The sequence below is a fragment of the Mytilus galloprovincialis genome, chromosome 6 (genome assembly GCF_965363235.1).
Source record: "Mytilus galloprovincialis chromosome 6, xbMytGall1.hap1.1, whole genome shotgun sequence".
Classification (NCBI taxonomy): domain Eukaryota; kingdom Metazoa; phylum Mollusca; class Bivalvia; order Mytilida; family Mytilidae; genus Mytilus; species Mytilus galloprovincialis.
In genome coordinates, this window is record NC_134843.1 from 58283265 (window position 1) to 58302096 (window position 18832).

General features: G+C 32.1%; 1 protein-coding gene across 4 annotated transcripts in view; it reads right to left on the reverse strand.

The window, feature by feature from the left end:
• Nucleotides 1-5946: 5946 nt before the first annotated feature.
• The window catches only part of LOC143079974 (uncharacterized), a 36848-nt gene continuing 23962 nt past the window's right edge, over nucleotides 5947-18832 (reverse strand). The window contains exons 1-4 of one of the 4 annotated variants that reach the window (XM_076255603.1): nucleotides 16709-16792; nucleotides 15097-16210; nucleotides 9219-9361; nucleotides 5947-6718 (exon numbers count right to left, since the gene is read on the reverse strand). In XM_076255603.1, the coding sequence (XP_076111718.1) occupies nucleotides 6580-6718; nucleotides 9219-9361; nucleotides 15097-16197 (1383 nt within the window). In that variant the 5' untranslated portion in view covers nucleotides 16198-16210; nucleotides 16709-16792 and the 3' untranslated portion in view covers nucleotides 5947-6579. Of the gene's footprint in view, nucleotides 6719-9218; nucleotides 9362-15096; nucleotides 16211-16396; nucleotides 16549-16708; nucleotides 16793-18832 lie in introns of those variants that run through there. The other 3 variants (XM_076255605.1, XM_076255604.1, XM_076255606.1) reach the window with 3 other exon arrangements.

The following is an 18832-nucleotide window of genomic DNA, read 5'->3' on the forward strand; positions in this document are numbered from 1 at the left end:
TTGTAATGTAGATCTTTTCCAGATGGCTTTTGGTTTATTTTGTTTCGGTTAGTTTTCCAATTCAAGTATATTAACCTCGTTTTCTTTTTCTCACTTATTACAAAACATTTTGATTTTTAATATTCTACTTAGTCACCTATTTTTTTTTTTTTTTTTTTTTTGTCGGTGAAATGAAAATAAACATTGAAAATCAGAATTTAAAGGCGAGGTTCCTACTTTCTGTAGTTTTATGTCGAATACTTAGCGGACCCTTTATCTGACAGTCTTTTATTTTAGCCTACCATGCATTTTGGTATCCAACTACTGGCAGATATGTCAAGTTAATCAATTGCTTTTTACCCAAATCCTTTACGATTAATTTACGCTATTGATATATTTGTTATTACGAAATAGTTATTCTATTTTAGGAAAAAAGAGGTACGATTGATGCAAAAAGTAAAAATCACAAAAATACTGAACTCAGAGGAAAATCAATTCGGAAAGTCTATAATCACATGGCAAAATCAAATAACAAAACACATCAAAAACGAATGGACAAGAACTGTCATATTCCTGACTTGGTACAGGCATTTTCAAATGTAGAAAATGGTGGATTAACCCTGGTTTTAAAGCTAGCTAAACCTCTCACTTGTATGACAGTCGTATCACAAAAAGAAACAATGGACAAAAAGAAATACCTATCGAAATCGTTTACATCTCCTTTGTCTAGACTTTGTTATAACAGTGAAACTGACAAAGGTGGCGAAGAGAAACAGGATTATCAAGTTTTTGATAATACCGACGAGGAAAGTTTAGAACTACATGTACGAACCTCGGAAGTTTTAAAAATAAAAATAAAAATGGATGAAAATAAACACGAAATTGAGAAAAAGATGATTATTGAAGAAGGCGGAAAAAAATATCAATTGCTTGAAAATGAAAACGAGAATTTAACTGTAAAAACTTTGGAGCAAGAAAGACAAATTCAAAGAATAGGCAGTGCCAGCGAAAGAAAGGATAAAGAAATTGAAGTACTGAAGAGAAAAGCACAAGATAACAAACGGAAATTTGAACAGACAAAAGAAGAATTGTCAGATAAAATCGGTTACTTGGAGAAACAGATGCAACTATCATCTGAGATAAATACAAAACAAAAAGAAGAAATAGAAAAACCTTAGGAATCAGCTAGCATGGGTCGAAAGTGAATTAAAGAATCTGAAGCACGAACAAAAATTCCAAGATTGTATTGTTGGACAACAATTAAAAGATCTCAAAGCTGAAATGCAGAGACAGTTTGAACAACAGTCATGCCAAACGGAAAAATAATGTCCCAAATGACTTCTTTAATGACCAAGAACGGGGGCGATAAATATGAGCCAGAACCGACTGTCAATATTACTACAGCGGAGCATGTACAGGTTTCAATAAACCACACGAGCGGACAAAATGCAATGAATGTACATAAGAAAGTATGTCCTCCGAAGCAGTTTATACTCGACTTTTCGGGTGATAGAAAACGCCAAACCGTGCCAAAAATGCCAATGCAAAGAAAGAATGGTCCATTCGCTGGTAGAAATCAACAAAAGACTGAATGAGAAGTTGCAGAGTGTTTAAATCTGTACATATGACAATAATTCCTGTACAAATCAATATGTTAAAATATTACAAAGTTTCTTGATTTCAATAACAACACAAGTTCTATTCCTTCATCCTTTTAATAGATTTTTTAGCCTTAGTCCTCTGTAAGCGAATCATGTGTCCAAGTTTATTATTGATTTTCTGAAATTGTTAAACATTTCATAGCGGTATAATACTGTTATGTTAATTATTCATCCCTTATTTTATTGATTTTGTATTTAGATTTGAACATTGTACTATTATAGATCAAATTTATTCGTTCACTGTATTTTTACTTGTGTTAATATGTCTTTTTATAGAGTTAAGCGATTTCAATTGATATTTTATAGTGTGTTTTTTTATGTTTTGATGTTACACTATATTGTTTAAGATATGGGTAAAAATTTGGTACCATTAAAACGTTTTAATACAATGCAATTGTTTGCACCTGTCCTAAGTTATGAATCAGCTGATGATTAGTTGTCGTTTGTTGTTGTGGTTAATAAGTGTTCTCGTTTCTCGTTTTTTATATAGGTTAGACCGTTGGTTCTCCCGTTTGAATGGTTTTACACGTCAAGTAATATTTGGGGCCCTTTATAGCTTGCTGTTCGGTGTGAGCCTAGGCTCCTTGTTGAAAACCGTAATTTGACCTATAATGGTTTACGTTTACAACTTGTGACTTGGATGGAGAGTTGTCTTATTGGCACTCATACCATATCTTCTTATATCTAAGAACCATTGAGAGTTACAAAAACATTCAAGATCGTTTCTAATGAAAGAGTATTATAATTTAATCTATACGATTTTTTAAGACTAAAATCAAAACTAAATACCTTAAAAAATATAAAAAAGTTAAGAAATAATTCTTAGTAACTATCTTTTTTTCTAAGCCGTTTTTGTTCTCCATTTTCTGTATTAAAAATTGTGCTGCAGTGTTCATAATATCCCCATCTTTTATTAAAATTCATTGATAACATCTCACCGAAATTATGTTTCAATGTCTCATCTCACTGTGAATACTGTAACAATTTTCCATCACATTACCTTTGAAGGCATGTTTAGTGTGAACCGCAATGCAATATCAAAATTGACTTTTTGAAAGTATAATAACTCGAGGACACATGAGAACGCTGGGTTAATGCAATAGTGATGGCGAAATGAGTTAATCATAAAGTTTTAATTTACTTAAGTTTTACAAATATTCAATCCTCGCGTTGTCGGTAGTGAGATTCAAGATTTCAAATAAAAGAATGAGATTTTAAAAAAGAGCCCCTTTTGGCCCGTGAATTTATGGAAAAATCATAAATTACAATGAGAGCTTTTCAAAATTATGTGTTCATGTTTACTTATAAATTAAAAATTTGATATAATCTGGACCATTTCGTCCTGATAAGTTATATACGAGGTCTCTATGGTGAAATAAAAAAGAGCTGGGAGGTGCCATATGAATATTCAAACTCATTAGTCTGTCAGAAATTGACAACACAATGGCAAAAAAAAAAAAACCACACCAAAAGACCTCTTGTACGCTAAAGACTGAGCAACCCGACCAAAGGTGATCTCAGTCACTTCTAATGGGAAGGCAAATTCATGTGTTATATATCCATGTGCTCATGTACTTATAAAATTGGTGATAAGTGTAATCGGTGATGTAGTATTCGAAGAAACGAGGACATAATTGTGGTAACGACAATTTGAACATCCGTCATCATCCTTGAAAAAGATAATCCATTACGGTCAACTGAATCGTGATGGCGTCTGAAATGCAAGCACTTGAATATCATTTCAAATAGGAGATAACCCATGCGCAGGCATCCCCTGTATGCTTCGACATAGAAATGGAAAGTTTACAATGTGAATGAAGGCTGAAATTATCCATTTAGTAGTTAAGTTTTGTTTTCAACCAACCCTAACTTTTTAAATATTCAAGTTGGCTGGGCCGCTCATAATTAAAATACTAATAAGAAGACCTCAAAATGAGCCTACATGTATATTTTAGCAGTTTTTTTGTAGTTTATTTTGAATGAAAGAAGTTTGAAGCGTCATGTGACATTTTAAACTAAAAAATATGTCTGTACTGCCGTTTGGCAGAATTTATTAAGTAATTAGAATCATTTGAAGGATGTAATAGATTTCGAAGATTCTTGATACTTTTTAAGTGGCCTTGCACTATCTTCTCCCTAGTACAGATTTAAACAAGGAAGCAGATAAGAAGATTTGGCGTTATTGCCAATGAAATGACTCTCCACCAAAAACCAATTTCTTAGACTTGGCCAGCTATAAATATCCCTACGTCCTTCAACAAAGAGCAAAACCCGTACTGCATTATACGGTTTATAAGACCCTCGTAAATGTAAACCAATTCAAACAAGAAAAATAGCGGCCTGATTTATATACAAAAAAAAAATGAATGAAACTCATATAATTATGATTATATATCAAAAAACCACATCAACTGAAATAAGCTCCTGACTTGGGAGTGGTACATGTTGCGGAGTTGAAATTTTTGTCGGCTAATATTCAAAGTATGTGCATTTACGTCACTGTGTTGATAGTTGTTTCATTGACAAACATACCACTCACATTATTTCTGCAACGGTAACTAAAAAAAGTAATTATTACAGTTCCACAGAGAACATGGTGCAGTTTGTGTGATTTTGCTTACTGTTTGCGTGTGATTTCACGCGCACGTTAATGTGTGGTTTTGAAGTTTTATTTATACTAGAAGACACCCGCGAAATCGCGGGCATTCAGAGCGTAGTTTAAAGTATCGGTATGTAAAGTGTTGTTGGAAGAATTTTGTTAAATACAGAATGACTGGAGAATTTCAGCAAAAGTATCATAAGTCATAGGTTATTGGGGACAGGAAAATGTTTTTTTTTACCCTCCACCTTTATTTCCAAAGTTCCCAATTTTTGGTTTTCTATCAATTTCAATATGAACATACATTTAGTATGTTATGAACATTTATTGAAGTAAGGAGCCTGTAATTCAGTGGTTGTCGTTTGTTTATGTGTTACATATTTGTTTAGTTTCGTTCATTTTTTGTACATAAATAAGGCCGCTAGTTTTCTCGTTTGCATTGTTTTACATTGTCATTTCGGGGCCTTTTGAAGCTTAGTATGCGGTATGGGCTTTTCTCTTTGTTGAAGGCCGTACGGTAACCTATAATTGTTAATTTCTGTGTCATTTTGGTCTCTTGTGGAGAGTTGTCTCAACATGGCAATCATACCACATCTTCTTTTTTTTTTGTAATCAATGAATTTTGTAAAAGATTTAATGACTGGAGAATTTCAGAAAAAGTATCAAAAGTTCACATGAATAATTTTAGCTCTTATCTGTATATTATGAACATTCATTATTATATAAATAAAGCGTATTTACTTTCAATTCTAAGTTTATCGATCCATGGTGATCATTGATATAGTATACAGACCCTCTCTATTTAATAAACTCTGTGACTGCCGTGGATAGTAAACTTGAAAATGATAGCAGATAAAATTCTGAAAATACACTTTATTCGTAGTATATGTATGTTCAAAGTATACAGAAAAACGCAAACCGGAAGTCTAATCTGACTTAAAATTTCGTACAATGACGGGACAATACCCGGATGCCTTTTTTCTCGTTTTTCTCCTAAAATAACTCAATCTGAATAATCATATGAATGGATGACAAATGCGACTATGCACTGTACCTATAGGACACAGAGGCGTGTTAATTAATTTATTGTGGAAAGAAGAGAAGCGACACCAAAAATGAGGTCTTCTCGTTTAATAGTATAGATTGCGATAAGAGTATTGAAGTTTTGTTGTATAAAACTGTATCCGATCTATTAAAATTGCATGTAGAATACGAAGAAAAGAATTCTGAGTTCACACATAGAATGAAGCACAACTATATGATTTTAACCTGCTACCCAACATGTTTACGTCCGCCAAAACTGTCAATTCAAAGGCGGAAGAAAGAAGTCCAAGGATGTCGTTGTTATAGGTGTAATACCACCAAATCATGGTACATCACATCCGGTTGTATACGAACGTAGGTTGAAAAAAAATATTCCCTTGAATTTGACAGTTGTAGGTTATTAATCCTACATTTTATTGCAGTAAAACCATTTCTGTGTCATAAACATATGTCTTGGGTATTTCAAAACACCATTATTTTTATTTGGGATTTCTATAGAAAATTTTGTAATCTTGAGGTTACATGGTGACTAAACCTTGTACACAGATAAAATAAGGGGAGAAATTTGATTGGTTAACTTCCAATGATGGTTATTTTCTTATATGCAATGAAATATTATGTGATTTTTTTTCTATAGAACTGGACAGGATAAAACTTTACTCATGCCAAGTATTTCTTTATTTGAAACAAAGATAAATTCTGCACATTTTTTTGAAAAGTGCAAATTAAACAAAGACTAATAGGGGAAAATCAATGGTGGTATTACACCTAATAGTGTCTATTTTGCTACAAAAACAAATGTGTATTCATATCTTATTAAAATGTGATCGCCCTGTAATATTTGCCACTGAGTGTTAAACGGCCATCAATCAATCTTATAAAATAATTTCAGTTTTCTTACACAATATTTGTTTGCAGCTGTTATTTTACCTATCATACATAATATTGTATCCAAAAGCAATATGCAAGGTTTGTAAATTGTGTGTTTCCAATATACATTTTTTATCAAGCAAATTATAGAATGGATGAATGAAGACGCACCAAAATATACTATAGCGTTAACTTTGTAAAAAAAATATTTTAGATTCTATGATTTACATGTACATTGAAAACAGATTTCCAACGACACAACAATATAATCATTAGTTATCACCGTAACCGGTTCTTTTATTGGATTGTAAAAATTAGAGATAATCATTTAATTGAATAAAGATAAAAAAAAAAAATAAAAAAATGGAAGCAGCTAGAGACATCATTCCATTGTCCGTGATTTTATAGTCTTCCGTCGTCTTTTGTTCACTGTCTTCTGTATGAATTTCCTCTATCTTCACTAAGAGAACGTGGTTTAGAATTTGTCTTTGCAATTGATTGTTGGTAACTATAGAGTTGTTTCTCTAAGGCATAATTTTCTGATTGTAAAGCGAGTATCTCTCGTCTAAAATATAAAATCAAATCATATTGCACAATAGTACTTGTAGTACAAAAGAAGTTTAAAAGGGGTTGCTGAAAACCTTAAAGCCTATAAAAACATACATTTTAAAATTTATTATACTATGTTAAGAGATTCTAGATAACATTGAGAATGAAGAGACTATTATGAATTTTTGGTTTTGAGATTGGCGTATAATTAGAATAACCAAGATTAAAAAAAAAAAAACACATTTTGTTCTTTAATTGATACATGCAGTTACTTTAATCATAGTAAAATTGAGAATGGAAATGGGGAATGTGTCAAAGAGACAACAACCCGACCATAGAACAGACAATAAAAAGACAGTTGCATTTGTACATGTTACACAATCATTCCTTGAGGTTGAAAACTATTAAAATACAAAACAAAAAAAAAAAACAAAATGTCTTTCTGATTTAATGTATTAAAAAGGTTACATTAAAGTGAATCGTAGCATATTTTGTAAAATGAATATACAAATATGAATATTAAAATTTAAAACGTAAAAATGTACATTTTGTCCATCACTTACGTAAATCAAATGTATTCGAAACGTGTGTTTGGATGTATCGAAAAATATCAGGTGCACGGTAAATAAACGATTGAGTTAGTAAGGTTATGCAGGTGTTCGAGTAAATTAGAAACTGTCGTTTATTGTGTATAACATTATGAAAGTATGCCAATGTAGTTGCATAAAAGTCTATTTCCGAAGTAAAGTACTCTCAGAACCAAAATACATGTATATATAAAACGTATATATGTACATACAGGCTGTCCGTCACAAAACAAGGCCTGAAACTGTTTGAATTAATATTGACCTTAAGAAAGTCGGCAACCTGAAATAAACCAGATTGATCGGACTACTATATGGCTATAAAAATAGCTAAACTCAGTCGAATCGAGATTATACCAAATCATTAAAATAGTTACGAGATGGTTCTTTTAATAATCATGGCAAATGTGGTTCATGGATGCAAAGTATACAAACACTTTGTTTTGGTTCATGTATATCGTATTTGGGAGTATGTTAAAATCCATATTAATTAATATAGTTTTATTTTACAATATTTAATATGGATCTTTATCAAATGAGATAATGCATTATAAAACTTATGCTAAGAGAGATAACTCAAGTTATATTATCTAAGGCACGCCAATTATTTGTCCTGTTAGACGATATACAAATGTATATTCTGTAGATATTACTTATTCTCATAATTTATAACCTTCAACCTAATAAATAAAAATAGATATGTGTAGCTTTCATTATGAATATTACAAAAAAGAAGACGCATAATATAATTGCTCGATTCTTATAGGAATACTTCATGATTTCTGTAATATAGTTTAGCCTTGACACAATTAATTAATTGTTTTTAGCGAACGGCATTTCTTTAAAGAGTTTTTACGAGTGAGACAAACGTTAATATCATATGCTTTAATAAAATAAGTTATATTGGCTACATGTTATTGAGACAAAATCAGATGAAAGGCTATATTCAAACCAGTTGAGCAAATATACAGCATTCATTGCTATTCTCCATTTTCGAATTCGCTTGAGGTCTTCGACAATAAAGTTGACACCTTAAAGCGGATCAAGCTTCCATCTAACGTCGACACAATATTAACACTTGATTCTAGTCAATATTGTCTATATATCATTAAATACAATCAAACGGTGGATATTTGGATTAGGTGTCACGTGAACTCTATAAATTGTATGCGTCTGAATCTCTTTATTCGATTTGCATTCAAAAGGAACGATCAGACCATATCTCTGGAATGTATCTCCCTCATGCAAAGCTCTGATTCCTTTTTCGGATTTGGCTATACTTTTTGGACTTTGGATTTCACAAATATTTTGGCCACGAGCATCACTGAAGAGACATGTATTGTGCAGGAAAATTGGTACCGTTAATGTTACTACTACCACTGGTCACGGGACTGTTAGTCCCCGGGGGTATCACCAGCCCAGTAGCCAGTGCTTCTGTACTGGCATGAAAATACGGATTTTTTGTGTTATCAAAATTTGCTGTTACAAAATGTTAGAAATTATTATAAGTTAAGTAATGTATCTCCCTCATGCAAAGCTCTGATTCCTTTTTCGGATTTGGCTATACTTTTTGGACCTTTTGGATTATAGCTCTTCATCTTTTCTATAAGCTTTAAATTGGATTTCAAATATTTTGGCCACGAGCATCACTGAAGAGGCATGTATTGTCGAAATGCGCCTCTGGTGCAGGAAAATTGGTACCGGTAATATTATTGCACGTAAAAGACACCCTTGTAGATTTTGAAAAGAGCAGGCTAATGCCGCTATAAGGCAGCACTCACACCTGCAACGTGGAAAGGGATAAATATAAGTTGCAAATTATTTTTTCCCAATTCACTATAAATAAATATGTCTAAACTATTCTAAACTAACAAGTTTTTTGAAAAAACTACATTTTTTAACTAGTAAGAGACACTGTTATTTGTTTCTTACATCATTTGTTGTTTGTGAACTCTTGCAACATCGTCTAACCTATGGTATGTTGGGTAAATTAATAGTTGCGAATCTATCCATTCTACATGTACGGTGATATGTTGGTCCTCTGTGCTCACCCAATCATTATCAGGACTGCTTATCTGAAATCAATTCAGCAATAAGTATCACAAATGTAAATATCAAAATACAGTGAAACCTGACTAAACCAAACCCTTTCGGGACTTCGAGATTTTGTTCGGTTTTGGCAGGTATTCGGTTTCATCAGGTTCACAATGCATAACATGTGATATGATTGGTCTTCAGAACAAGTTTGGATTAGACAGGTTTCCGGTTTATTCAGGGTTCGGTTTAATCAGGTTTCACTGTACCCAAGTAAATTGTCTACTGCAATGAATATACAGATAAAGCATGCATACATGTACTTACTTTATAATTTATGTATGAGATTTACTCATTGTTGAAGGCCGTAGGGTTACCTATAGTTGTTAATTTCTGTGTCATTTGGTCTCTTGTGGAGAGTTGTCACTTTGGCAAACATACCACATCTTCTTTTTTATATTTATACATGTATTTCAACTATCTAGGACTGACTTGGACCTTATGTTTAAGTGTTACTAACTTGATGATAATTCAGGCAGTAATTTGATTTTAAAGAAAATGAAATATTTAAAATATATTTTTCTATGTTTTATGTTTTATTTTTTTTTTTTTGTCTTGTTGTAGAATAAAATATGCTACGATGGATACATTGAAACTGGTGCGTCGGAGGAGTAAGCAGATCCTGTTCCAATAGTAGTACTCGTCGTGTTGACAAGTTTGAAATATTTGACGCTAAAGTTAAGGGAAATGTTTTTCCTTTAAAGAATTTTCGACTCTTGACGTTTCAAAATCAAAATAGTTACAACAATGCTTGATCTCTTTACAATTTGAATTTCTATGATTGTTTAACCACTAACATTCTAGATATGAGCAAACAAAAAAATCATTTTGTGTAATCATTTTTTTTTTTTTTATTTGCCTTTTTCCTTCAAAATCACTCATACACAAATATACTAGTCTATGATAATATGAAGAATGGGAATTAATTAAAACAAGCAAATATTTTTAGAAGAATGGAAAACGTCTATTTCGTGATAGTTAAAACTTAATGAGTTTCTAAAAAAACTATTATCAGCTAAGATTTATCAGAATGATTGTTCATTTTTCTGAATTCCGAAACATAGTAATATTGACAATCGTATATAATTATTTTTTATAAGAACATGTGTTGACCTCTTTATGCATTTTTGTATTTTCTTATTGTGTTGGATTGCTTTATTAATAAACAAAATATATGTATGCAGTAACAATGACCGATATACTGGCACACTGTTGAAGTACTCTTCATTGTTACTGTCTAGAAGAACGTTCGGAGTAAATACAGAAAGTCTAAAACCTGCGATAATTAATAATACCACAGTTTTCATTTCTTTCTAAACGACACCAACATTCATAATAACTTTACACCGTTAAATCAAACCAAACGAGGAACATTTAGATGTAGAAAATTGTAAGACTTAACTGTTGAAGGGACATGCACCATGACATACAATTGTTAAAATAAGTTTTACCCACGTTGTCTTAGTTTGATCTAGTTTAAACATATTTATTTATAGTGGATTGGGAAACAAGTTTTGCAACTTATATTAATCCCTTTCCACTTTGTGGGTGAGAGTGCTGCCTTGTAGCGGAATTAGCCTGCTCTTTTTCGAAATCTACAAGGATGTCTTTAACGTGCAAGAGATACGGCTCACGGGTCAGTCATTTATCGTCCCCTTCCGACGGACTATCATCGTTTCCCCAACACCATACTTGCAAATAGTGTCAAGGGAGAGCCGAACATTCAGTCCCTGAAATTTTCATCCCAGACTGGGAATCGAACCAGGAACCTCTGTATTAGTAGTCCGACACGTTGTCTTATGTTTAAGCCCTTTATAGTCGACTATACAGTAACGGGTTTCCTCATTGTTAAAAGCCATATTGTGACCTATATAGTTGCTTAATACATTAACGTCATTCTTTGTATAGTTGTCTCATTCGCAATTATGCCAATTCATTAATTGTTTTACATTCATCATTTCGGGGCTTTTTATAGCTGACTATGCTATTCGGTATGGGCTTTGCTCATTGTTGGAGGCCGTACGATGACTAATAGGTGTTACTTTCTGTGTCATTTGGTCTCTTGTGAAGAATTGTCTCCTTGGCAATCATACCACATTTCCTTTTTAATAGTAACAATATTTTCACAAAGAGTATATATATAATGCAATAATAAAAGATGCAACAAACTATAATTTTACTGAGTTGTAAAATTCACATGTATATGATCCATTTGTCATTTAGAACAATGTTTTTTTTTTTAATCTAACAAGCAATCTAATTAGATATCGTTATTCTTATATGCACCAGTACGCGAGTTAAATATATACAATTTTAGTTAGCTTGATGCAACTAGATACCGGGAACACAATGTCAGTTGTGCTATTTCAGCATATATATCATTATTGAAAGTATGTCAACATGTCTTTAATAGTTCCGATGCGATTCAAGATTTTCAGTATGTGAAGAGCAATCTTCCCAAATAAAACGATGAATTGCTTTATAGACAAAAACTTTCGAGTAATTAATGAAATAAATGCAAATGAGTGTTTTATTTGTAGCATCTTGGTCGTGACTTACTTGATTAATGTCAGTTTAAGAGACATTTGTCTACAATGTAACTGGCTTAAGAACTTGGGTTTTTCAATTTGACATATATTTAAACAGACGTTTCATTAATCACATCTATCTCTCGAATTGTCATGCTTTAGTGTAACGCTATTAAACTCAACGTCTGAGTGGCATATTGTGGGAAATTTTACTTATATTTACTAGCCAGATATAATTTCACAAATGTATATTTACGTTTACATTTTTATTTAAGGAATAACTGAAATATTTTTACTGTCTATGAAGAATGACATAAAAAATTTGGTGCACACTGAACAACGCGCGTAGCGGGTTATTTAACAGTGTGCACCACAATTTTTATGTTATTTCGAATAGACAGAAAAAATATTACAGTCATTTCTTATAATCTAATTCTAAATTCCAGTTTAAACCGTAGAAAACCATGAAAAAAACGTTGATGATGTCACGGTCAGATGACTAAATTATGTCTATGGGCTGATAACAAAATAAGAAAATGCGTTACATCCAAAATTAAATTATTTTTCTTTAAACAAAAATTAAAGCAAAGGTATAGAATTGATTGCTTTAAGTATGATGAATGCAAACATTAATTTTAATACATTTCTGAAAAGTGCTAGTTTTTGAAAGTTGTTGTGTTTCATTAAGAGTAGGATGAAGAAGGGCTAGAAGCCTATACCATTTGTCTACTTACAAGATGTTGAGTATTTTGTAAGTAATAAATATATTAAACTTGGCAGAATTTCTTATAGAAGACATCGGGTATAACGTTCAGTGGCAAGTAGTTTAACAATAATGATAATTCTAGGAATTTTGTCATTATGACGTTCTATCCATCTGTTTAGATTCAATAATTCCAATGTAGTCAGTCAAAAAGCACTTCTGGCGAACAAAATTATATGCCTGTTACCTACATTGTAAGATGAGTTTTTGAACGTAAATGTATTGATATAATACTGACGATATAATGACACTCGGAAGAACCTTAATAACTGACCAGGAAAGCAGTATTCCAACGCAATATAAATTACCCGGATGGCTGAATTTAAGCTTAGGTCAAGCTTGATATGAGATGTCAAAGAGGTTCAGAAGTCTTAGAGTAGCTTTCTGAATGTAATTTGGTCAATACATACTGTGTAAAACATTAATTAACAGAAAGTCGTAAATAATTTTCTTGCACTAGAGCCCTAAAAATGGAGGATGGCTTATCTAAAAATAACTTCAGAAATTTATTTGTACAGTGGTATGTATATTCATCTTTTCCCTTTTCCCCATATTAAAACATTAATTTTAAATAATACAAAATTGAAAATAAACAGCTACATGTACACATTTTGTGAATGGGGCACCAAATAACGGTAAATTGTTATGAAGCATTAAATCAGAAGTGATATTAAAAATCCTGCTGAAAAACTTGCAGGATTGTATAAAATAGCGTTCATAAATTGCCTCATATCTGACAATAAAAGTCCCATAGCATAGGAAAAGCAAATTTCATTCTTTTAATCAGAAGGGAGTTTATATAAAAAGTCGAGCTTCTAATGACTTTTCTGCAAGAAAATGTTTACTAAGTTGAGAATAAGTGACTATAATGTATGTATAATTAATGTTTTAACTGCATGAACAAATGATTATATCACCCGACAGATGGAAGTATATGAAAAAATATAGTTTTAATTATTTTGGTTATAAAAAAATTGCAACGAAAGAAATTTTAAGTCTTTCCAACAAAATGAGGGAGTATGAATTATGTGAGCTAACGGACAACAACCCTAAGGAGACACAAATAACTAAAAGACAGTATTATACAAAGCAACAATTCTTAACTTTATAAATTATGCTGTTTGTTTTCTTTATGGAATTCTATATGTGTTATGTCGGGGGAAAAGGGGGGGGGGGCGTTTATAGCCGACTCTACGGTATGTTTTTTCTCTCTCAAGGCCGAACGGTTGCTTATAATTGCTTACATCCATTCTGTTTTTACTTGGATAGTTGTCTCATTGGCTGTTGTACATTGTGCATGTACCACATCTACGTTTTTCTATCTTATATACCATTATGTTAAGCAGCTTTGCTCTAAATATTGTCGAGTTTATAAAAACCTGAGAATAAAGAGAAACTATCAATGGTTTGCCTTCAACATTAAATTTTAAAAAGAAAAACTTTAAGATATGACAATTTGACAAATTAGACAACCCATAACGAGGTTCGTGACTAGAGCGTTGGACAGACACATGCGTGGTTTTAAGTGTTAAACTGTAAAATTGAGAATGGAAATGGTTAATGTGTAATAACAACTACCAGATCATAGAACAGCAGAAGGTCACCAACTAGGTCTCCAATGCAGCGAGAAATTCCCGCTCCTGGAGGCGTCCTTCAGCTGGCCGAAATATATATACTAGTTCAGTGATAATGAACGCCATACTAAACTCCAAATTATATACACAAGATACCCAAATCAAAAATAATACAAGACTAACAAAGGCCAGAGGCATCTGACTTGGGACAGGCGCAAAAATGCGGCGGGGTTAAACATGTTTATGAGATCTCAACCCTCCCCCTTTACCTCTAGTAAATGTAGAAAAGTAAACGCATAACAATATGCACATTAAAATTCAGTTCAAGAGAAGTCCGAGTCTGATGTCAGAAGATGTAACAAAAGAAAATAAACAAAATGACAATAATACAGAAATAACAACAGACTACTAGCAGTTAACTAACATGCCAGCTCCAGACTTCAATTAAACTGATTGAACGATTATGTCTTCATCATATCATAGACTACCTGAATTTTCTATCCTCGCCCTCATCTTTCTTGTACATCTATCATGTCTTTTTTTATATTGAAATACATATTTCTTTTATTTCAATGTGCTCTTTGATAATTTAAGTTATGTTATGTATTCATTTTGTATTCATATATTTTTATCGTCCTGAACATATGTGAAATATTTGCCCCTGGACGTTTAAGCAATCAATACTCAATATTTCATTTTACTATTCTTATAAAAAAAAAATATTGCAAAAGGCCTGAAAGAGAAATATTTTTGATTTAGTCTATCATTATTAGTTTATGTTGACTTGAAGTTCGGAAAGTTAAAAAATGTAATTTTAAAAATTCCACATTTCTCTTAAAGGGAAACCTCACCTCTTCAATCGGAATATCTGTGTGAATCAAGTATCCATCATCGTGATCGTCTTGAACATAATACTTAAGAAAGGGTCCATTGATAGCCCGGACATACTGATTCCCGCTATATGGAACTATTCCCAAATTGAAAGCTACATACCGACTGTTCTTTCGTGGCACATGCTTGATATCCGTATAATACAATTTAAAAGCCAGATATTTACCGCTGGCATCAGCTTCTAACATCCATGCTTGTTTGTCTTTGTCATAAAGGTGTGCTCGATTGCGGTTTCTACTAAGAACATTTATAGAAACTTCACTTACGGAAACAACGTTTTGCATTTCAATCCTAACCTTCAAAGAAGAACGTCCTCGAGACAGTTTCATTAGAGACGCTCCAACTGTAAATGGTTCGCTGTTTCCGGTTGCGTCTAGTAGCTGGTCGACTGGACCAGATTCATAGGCATTTTGGTCTCCGAGTGATAGCTGATACTTAACATCACATATATGGTCAAAATTTGTGTGGCGCACTAGTTGCACTGTGATGTTATCTTCAGTTTCAACCGTGCAAGCGTTTGGAAATAACGAAACACTCCAGTCAGAGAGACCGAATGAAAAATAAGGTGTTTCCATTTTTGGACCGTATGAATGTCGTGAGTTATTTTCTTTTGGAATCCGGAGGTAGCATTCAAAAGAAGATATAATATTTCTTAGTTCAAGTTCCACTAAGAATTCCCCGTTGCCTTGCATAAAGCCACGTTTTGCCATGTCTTCTAGCGGAACGAATGTTTTTCTGCCTTTGACGTTTTCATCATATGTAAATTCACCTTCTTTCTCCATGAAAGACTCGTTTTTCGTAAAATGATCGTTGTTTAGCATTGTGAAGGAGAAGTCCAGCTTGCTGACCATCCCTGTCGATGTTGATTGAAGTTTTATGTACGCACCCATATGTTTTTCGCTTTTTATAAAACTAACAGTCCATTTATGGTGACCATAAACCATGTCTTTGGCGTAAATATCCTGCGAAAATTCTCTTAAAACCTTGTTAGGTAGCATAAAGGTAAAAACTTGTGTATTGAAACTGTCGTTGAGCTTGACTAATCTACAAAGTTTTGCCATCTTTCCTCTAAAACTGAAATAACACAAAACAAATATCTACATTATCCACAAATAATTGTATGAAAAAAGCATCAATATTACTGATGAATATTGTATAAGGGAAAGTAAAGGTACACCGATCCTAAAAATGACAAACTTTCCTATTTCAAAACAGTCGATTCGATAAACTACAAATTCACAAAAGTTGATTATTACTTACTTCAATTTCAGCCGTACTTTTAACAGAAATTCAATTAACGACCACTTAAGTCAAACAGAAATAAAACCATTTATCAATGCGCGTGACAAGAGAATTCCCTATACAATAAATGTCCCCGAACAATCACTTTTAGAATGTGAAAAAAGAATGTCTAGACCTTGGAACATTTGATCTCGAATTTTATCCCTGACTAATATTGCGTCTGTCTTTTGAATTATGCAATTTCCTATGTGTGATTGTTCTGACAAATAACACGATTTCTTAACATAAATCCTTATTTCATGATAAAACTAGTTCATTGAACGAACTCACTTTCATATAGGTTTTTTGTTCGGCTGTTCTATATATTAATTTAGGAATGGTTTATGATCAAATAACAATGTTTCTCGAATCAACACAACTTCATTCTGTGTGAATTATAGAAAGTTATTAACGAATAAAAATATCCAGAATACCAATGTTTATTATCGACAACTGGGTACTTTGGGAATATATCAGTTTTCTGGAGATCTCAACGGACCTACTTTTCGTGTGTTTATATTGTATAGCAGCTTCTGTACATCGTTATGAATACGATTCAAATGGTTATATAACTTACGTACATTAAACAGAAAAACACCTTAGAGGCTTCGGTATTATAGTTCTTTGATCAATCTCTCAGCCGTGAGAAATACATTGTTCTAGATAAAATACTATAGTTCATAAAATGTAGTTGGTTTTGTTCAATTTCTTAATTACTTTTGCATTGAAAGATACTTGTGTTTGGTAATGTAGCGCATTTCTTAAATAGTCATATGCAATCGGAAAGTTTAATTATAAATACGGTATACATTATATCCAGATGTAACATTTCGATATTATATTCTTCACAAGCATAAGTTTGCTTTATATCCGCCTCTCGTTCCATCGATTCATTGCAACTTGTCACCATAAACTTTAAAGAAAAATGTACGACTATGCATCTACTAATATTTTGTTTAATTGAATTATTGTGTAGATTTGCCCTAAGCAAACCACTGACAAAGCAACGGATGGTATATTAGTAATTTGTGAGCTTGTTAGCCTTACGTCAACTTTATGTTTACGAACATCATAAACACACATTTTTTTGTAATATCCGGTGACGGAATAAACCTTAAAGGATATTTTGAAATTTCAACTTGGGGAATATGAATTAAAATAAATATTGATTATGTCAAGTGTAGGTTTAGGCGAATAATCATGCATTAATAATGTTTATTGGTTATTGCATATTGCTTTGATTTTTCCTTTCAGTCATTGATTTCAAACTCAAATAGAAAACAATAAAGATACCAAGCTATTATGTGTCCATAAAAATGTAATACGTTGGGACGATGCAAGTATCTGACAAATCAAAATTATACAATACTACAACATGTATAAAAATAATCGATCGAGAGCCTACTATCAATTTTGATTCTTTATTTCAAAGTCCTAGGTTAAATAAAAAACCAATATACTTCCAAAAAAAAAAAATTTAAAATGTATTACAAAATTGTACCAGTCAGCATACAACAGTGAAAAAATTAAGACTTATTCAAAAGATTATAATTTCACACATTATTCACAAAAACAGCCATGCAATATATGCAAAGGGTCTTAATGTGTCTCTGGTGTCCAAAATTTATAATCTACTTGTTGTGCACATGTCGACACGACTTTAATTAAAACGCGTTTTGACATGGAGGTGTTTAAATATAAGTGTTCGATGCGCCACGATTTTAAATCTACATAAATCTATTATTTGGATATATCACATTATATTTTGGATTGGGTTGACACTCTGTGCCAGTAAGAAAACGAGTTTGTTTTTTCCTTTTTTTTTCATACTGAATAAATCCATAAACATACACAAGAATTGATGTTAATATGATTTACCAAAGTTATGATTACAATTTTATAGGCACCGGAAATATTTGTGAACTTGGACAGAAGCTCATAACAATCAAAATATAGTGTCTTGATTTTGTTCAGCCTCACCCTGAGAGTTCAAGTTTACGGCAAACGAAGGCGAGACATTGTGTTCCGTGAAACCCTTACTAATTTTATTTCATACAGTTAAAAATCTAAATTTTATTTTTATGCATGCAATGTCCGACGCATTATATCTACAGAGAGTGACTGGTTCTAGAAATTATTTCAACTAACATGCTGATATAATTCATTGCAATAAATGAATGATCTATGTATTTTTATTTTCATGTTATATATTTTTTCACTTTGACGGATACATTTTATAAACGATTATATATGTATATATCTAAAAAAAACATTGTAAGCTGTTTTCGTATTCACTACAAGCATAGCAGAAATTATTTGATTCTTTTATGTTAACATTCACTGCAAATTTTTGTAGTTCTGTACATATATACTTATCAACATGACATATTAGGTTATAATTTCACCAATAAATGA